Source organism: Cupressus sempervirens, chromosome 3, assembly GCF_028749045.1.
Source record: "Cupressus sempervirens isolate cs-2001-9-10 chromosome 3, ASM2874904v1, whole genome shotgun sequence".
Taxonomy (NCBI): domain Eukaryota; kingdom Viridiplantae; phylum Streptophyta; class Pinopsida; order Cupressales; family Cupressaceae; genus Cupressus; species Cupressus sempervirens.
In genome coordinates, this window is record NC_143120.1 from 890268117 (window position 1) to 890274116 (window position 6000).

The 6000-nt window shown below is 34.6% G+C and overlaps 1 protein-coding gene across 1 annotated transcript in view; it reads left to right on the top strand.

The window, feature by feature from the left end:
• LOC149569662 (E3 ubiquitin-protein ligase APD2-like) overlaps window positions 1-5054 on the top strand; it is a 96740-nt gene extending 91686 nt beyond the window's left edge. The window contains exons 8-10 of the mRNA XM_089822383.1: window positions 3831-3900; window positions 4030-4330; window positions 4501-5054. Of these exons, the coding sequence (XP_089678509.1) occupies window positions 3831-3900; window positions 4030-4330; window positions 4501-4576 (447 nt within the window). The 3' untranslated portion in view covers window positions 4577-5054. The remainder of the gene's footprint in view (window positions 1-3830; window positions 3901-4029; window positions 4331-4500) is intronic.
• Window positions 5055-6000: the final 946 nt, after the last annotated feature.

Sequence of the window (6000 nt, forward strand, 5' to 3'; positions counted from 1 at the left end):
GCAAATGAATCATCCAATTCTCTATTTCCTTTTGTGGTCTTATGAGTAGTTCTGAGTTTCTGATTTGTGAATTCAGTTTCCTGGCTGAGGTATAAGGGGTTGAGATCTACAGCTGAAGTATTGTAGATTCAATTCTGAGATTCAATCTAAGAGTCTGAATTGTGTCTCCTCATACTGTGATTCCTGTAGGTGGGAGAGCAAATGTATGATGAGAGATTGGTAATTTAATTCTGTTTATTATGCAGAAATCTGATTATTGGCGACTGTTGAATCTGAATCATAGTGTCTTCATTCTGTTTAGACTGTTGCTATGAAGACCATATGGTAAATTGGGAAGTGATTACAATTGTTTTGCAAGTTAGGAGAAGTTTGTTCCTGACCTAAACCATCAGATTTTGATCGGACTGGGAGAAGGGTTTCTGGCTGTTAAATATATCTCTGATTTGTGATATGGTAAATCATTGTCTGTTTTTAGAGGCTGCGTTTACACCTGTAGCAGCGATCTGGTGTTTATACATACCTGCGTTCATTTTTTGGTGGCACATGAATGACTTTGGAAGGCATGTGTTTCATAGAGGCCTGTGAATCGTCCATGAGCCCTGGCCCTGTGTTCAAGTTGGGAAGTGGTGAAGTGAATTGGGAAGGCTGCTGTAGCTGCACGTGGAGTGGAGAGATTCAGTTGGGCATAATTCTGCACTTCTTGTGATACCATCTGAAGATTTTGAACAGGTGCAATCTTTGTAATTTAATATAGGTGCTACCTTCCCCAATATTGTGTAGCAACAAATACAAATTAAATAAATAAAATTGTTATACATCTGTTGTTTATCATTACCAGTCTGGTTTTGCTTCTTTCAAGTTTGTATGTATATACATATTTCAAAATTCAAAATGAAACAAATACATCATATACAGTGATAACAGAATTGTGCGCCATGTCTTCGACGAAATGTCAAACCATTGGTTGTGAAGAAAATTGTTGTTTGATTAAACTATTTTCAGTTGAGGGATATTACAAAGACAAAGTACAAGTTATCTTCCGCAAGAGAGGTCCGTTGGACAAGGCATTTCAAGTGTAGGCAAGAAACATTGGTGATAAAAAAATTGTATGTTACCTCTATGCCAATGGTCTTCCTTTAAATTTGGTGAGATCACCGTATTAGTGGGAAATGGTGTCGGCAACCAATAGTGCATCAACTGGTTACACAATTTCGAAGTTTGAAAGGTGTGTACCACCTTGTTGCAAAAGGAGAGGAATAATACAAAAATCTCTCTCTAACCAATTAGAGATTCTTGGATTGAATAAGGTGTTTCTGTTATTGTTGATGGATAGAAAGATACCACAAACTGTCCATTGGTTAATGTTATTGCATTGTCCCTTGCAATGTTTGTCCATTGATTAATGTTATTGCATTGTTGCTCACAGGGACAATGCTTTTGAGGGAAGTTCATTGTGAAGGGGAAGTGAAGATGCACAATCCCTTTCTAATATTCTCATTGAGTCGACAGAGATGGTGGGTAGTGAGAATGTGGTCTAGGGTAAATTACGGACAATGCTAAAATTGTCGGGGAGCAGGTGCTTTGGTTGAGGGCTGATATGAGCACATTTTTGGACACCATACACCTTACTCTCTCTCAACTTAGTGATGCAACAAATTGGTACTCAAATAGAGTGGGTGGAACAAATATACAAAGGATGAGGAGATCCATATGTTTGTGACAAACCACCAAATGTTATTACAAAAATATTTAGATTGTTTCGAGATTGGAATTGTTGAAGGTAAATAATAAATATAATTTATATTTGTCATGTCCATTTATCAATTTTGTATATAAATTTACCGTATACATGGTGCATCTAGTGTGATTAGAACTGCATTGATTTGAAATGATCTTGAAGTTGGAGAAGATCCGATAGAGGATGATTTTTTTATAACCATTCTGGTGATTGATAAATCATGAATTAATTTTTGTAATTGTAATGATTTTTCTGATTTTCATTGGAATCATGAACATAGACATATATGATATGGCTTATTTGAATATTTTAGAACTATGAATTTGCATTTAATATTTATCTATGGTAGTTGGCATTGATCGATGATGAAATATCATACTATCAAATGCTGTAATTCTATATATTTCTTGCACGCGCACACACACAGACACACACCCCTCCAAAAAATTTCTTGTATGCATGTACATGGTACTCATACCTACATCCGCATCTGTTTTCAAACGGGTAACTTAGATATATAACTTATTTATTGTTGGCCAGTCAAACAAATTGTGTTTTTAGATCATAAACTTACAAAACAAATTAAATATACTGATTGCACTTCTTTTTATAATTTTATCTTTTCTGTATTAAGTCATGTTTTCATTGGCTAATATAGCATTCAATAGTGCAGACAAAAAAAGAGAGTCAAGTTTGATTCCACATATCATGCAATCCCTTGTCCACAACATGACAACTATGCATCGTAATGAGTCAATGACAACCATGCATAGGATGCGTATCAAACAAAACCCTCGGTAATTGGGGGAGTATTTATTGGAGTTCACTGTAGATTCCCAATCTATTTTGCTGGCTATATGGTGCATCAAGAACTAAATCTATGGAATACATCAAATGATATACTTTTGTCAAAACAATCCATATTATTGTAGATCCAGCTGGCATTCTATTCTCACTCTTAAAATGGCCATACTCTTATTATCTAGTACCATTTAAGGCCTATGAAATCGTCTAGGCCATTCTAAGCACAAAAAAATTCTAAGCATAATATGATATCGAGCTAGCAGTATATGCTATTCCAGCAACCTAGTGCCTTTTCAGATCTAATGTTTTAGGGCATTCTAAGCACAGAGAATTTCATCACAATATATTATTGAGCTTTGCTATAAGCTAGCAATATGCACTTCTCGAGGACATATGCCAGATAGGTTTGAAATAAATATGAATGGCTACTTGACAAAGGATTATAGTTTATTGAGAAGGAATCTTACTGATAAGTGTTACCTGTTTAGCACTATAGGACATGTCAAGTTGAGAAGTCAATTATCATGGCAGTACCAATGAATAACTAATATAGATTAGTTGATATATAAAAGTATAGCTCACAAATTCGAACTCGAAGAGTCCTGGACAGGCCCGAACTTTTTGACTTGTCCAAAACTCGGAAAATTCTTGGACAATTTGTTTTTTAGCAAAATTCAATTACAAAATGTATTAAATTAAAAGTTGAGTCATGGAAAAAATATGAATTAATCATAGACCTACATGTTAAGACTTTAAGAACTTTTCTTCAAGTATGATCAATTGTGAGCATTTTTGTTGACCTTATCACAAACGAGCCTAAATATTTTGGAGTGTACAAAATAATGCACTCAATGATGAATGAATCTTTTAATCAAGATTAGGGAAGAGCCTATCGTATACTGACTTGTACCCTAATGACTTCATAATCTCTATATTGGACAATCCCTATTGGCATAATAAGAATTTAGTACTTAGTATTTTTGACTCAATGCAGAGGCAAAAAGATGTACTGAGGTGGTCATTGCGTTCCACTTTTCTTCAATAATTTTGTGCACGTGTTTGAAGAAAGTTTTTTTTTTGAATCTTGCTCTTTCTCATTCATTATGGTCTTCATCTTTTCAGTCATTGAGTCGATGCCATTATGTGTCTCTCACAATCATGTTTTGTCCATATTAGTACAACAAAGCCTCAATTTATGCTACTGTAAATAGACCTTGAATTTGTCTCTATCCATAGTGGTTTATACTAATCTGAATAACTATTGGCTCGGTATGTTTTCTTCATGCAGGAAGGCCTTGATGTGTGGCATGTGACTGTCTCGTATGGTGCTCGGTGGTCAACATACATTGCGATATATGGTTAGTTTACTGATAAGTAATCATAATTAGATTGCTAGAAGTTCCCCATAAATCAATTTTTCTCTTATTCTGGTTTGAGGTCAAAGATTATGGAGATTTTAATGCAGTAAAGCCAAATAATTTGTGCAGGTATGTTAGGTTTGATACTGTTTTCGAACTGTTGTTGTCGAATAAAATCCAAAAGAAGAAGAGATTTTTATCCGGAAGTTGCTCCTTTAAATTCTCAAACAGCTGCGACTTGCTTTCAAACCAATCCAACAGGTGGTAGCTTATATCCACACAATGAACTGCAGACAAATTCTACAGAAGCTGACATGACAGCAGTAGAAATATCTGATGAAAATCTCTGTACCATCTGTTTTGAGGATCGGAAGAACTGCTTTTTCCAGCCATGTGGTCATTGTGCAACATGCTATAATTGTGGTCTGAGGTGAAGCATCTACTACTTGACACCACACCATATTTTATTTTGTGGATGTTGATTTTAGTTTGTCTTAAAGAGTGTAAGACAGGGATGATTAAATTTCTATATATTTAACAATATGCTTTCTTTAAATTTTCTCAATGATATTTATATTTTTTGCACTTCGTCATCATCAGGGTAAAGGAGGCTTCTGCGGCATGCCCAATCTGTAGACAGCCTATTCAAGATGTACGGAAAATATACATCACTTGATCGTTCAAGGATCTGTATCATTTTTCAGTTTATTGTGATTCTAAGTTTTATCATATGGTCAATACTGATTCAAACTTGACGTACATGCACACAAATCTTTTATATCTTACTAATAATTGGAATTCAAAGAATTAAGTTAAATAACAGATGCCCATTCCATCTGGGACTCTTTTGGGAGTTTTGTCTTTATCATGGACTAAAGCAATAGGCATAAATTGTGTGCATCTTTTTGAGCCAATGTTTTGAGTCACACTCTGTGATCCATCATCAGAGCTAGGTTGGCTCAAAAAATATACACAATCTAAATCCAGAAGCATAACAAGATTACTACAATGGATTGTGGAAACATACTTGCAATTAAAGCAATAGTACTGATTTGAAGTCATTGACTACTAATAGGAAGTTCTCAAGATAAAAGAACATCATACAGCAGATTGTATCTTATTTACTAAATGAAAATCTCTCACTTCTTACTCAACTGACATAATGCATTATGTTCAAACGATCTGAGTGATTGATTTTGTAACTCAGTATATTGCTTTCGATGGTCATGTTCAATTTGTATGTTGTCAATCCTAAACTTACGAATATGCATGCCCATTTTTGTACATTTCAGTATGTTATTTAAAGGTGGAATAATCGGTAAATCTTCAAGTTCCGAATATGCATATCCATTTTTGTACATTCCAACATGTAATTTAAAGGCGTGGAATTATAACCGGTACTCATAATTGAGCATTAATTAATTTCCAGACCGTATAAGTGCAAGCTCCGCTTGTTAAAGAAAACCTCTTTTTCCATGTTTTTTCAATCCTTTGAGTGCATGTTCTGCATGTCAAGGAAATTTTTGTTATGCTTGATATACAATGCCACACCAAGAAAACTTGATCAGTGTTAAAAAAAATTTAGTTGTTTTGTGCTGCTTAAAGGCTATTAGTAGTGAATCTACAATGTGGTCGAAGTTATTGATAAATTTATGGTAGCAGCTTGTAAGTCATGGAAGATTCTTCTTGGGTTCTTGATAGCTGCAATGTAGCCATAATTCTCGATTGACCTACGGTAGTAACTTACAAGATTGTTTTGAGGTTCATGAGAGCCTTGGTAGTTGGTACACAGCATTTTTACTATTCTGTCCTTTTTGGGATCGTTTTTGAGACCCTGAAAAAACAACCGAGGATTTTTGCGTAGAAGCTAGTTTTTATTTCAGTTGTATTTGGTGTTAGATGTAATTTCGTGAATGCAGTAAATGAGAACATAATTAAATGGCACTAATATTAATAACGCGTGAAGGATTTGAAGTGAAATTCATCAAACTGTAAAACTCAGGAGCAAATATACGTACGATATTACTGAAAATTCATAGAGGACCTCATGTTTTGAAGGAAATATTCAAATAGCCTTATTCTCCGACCTCATGTTTTGAA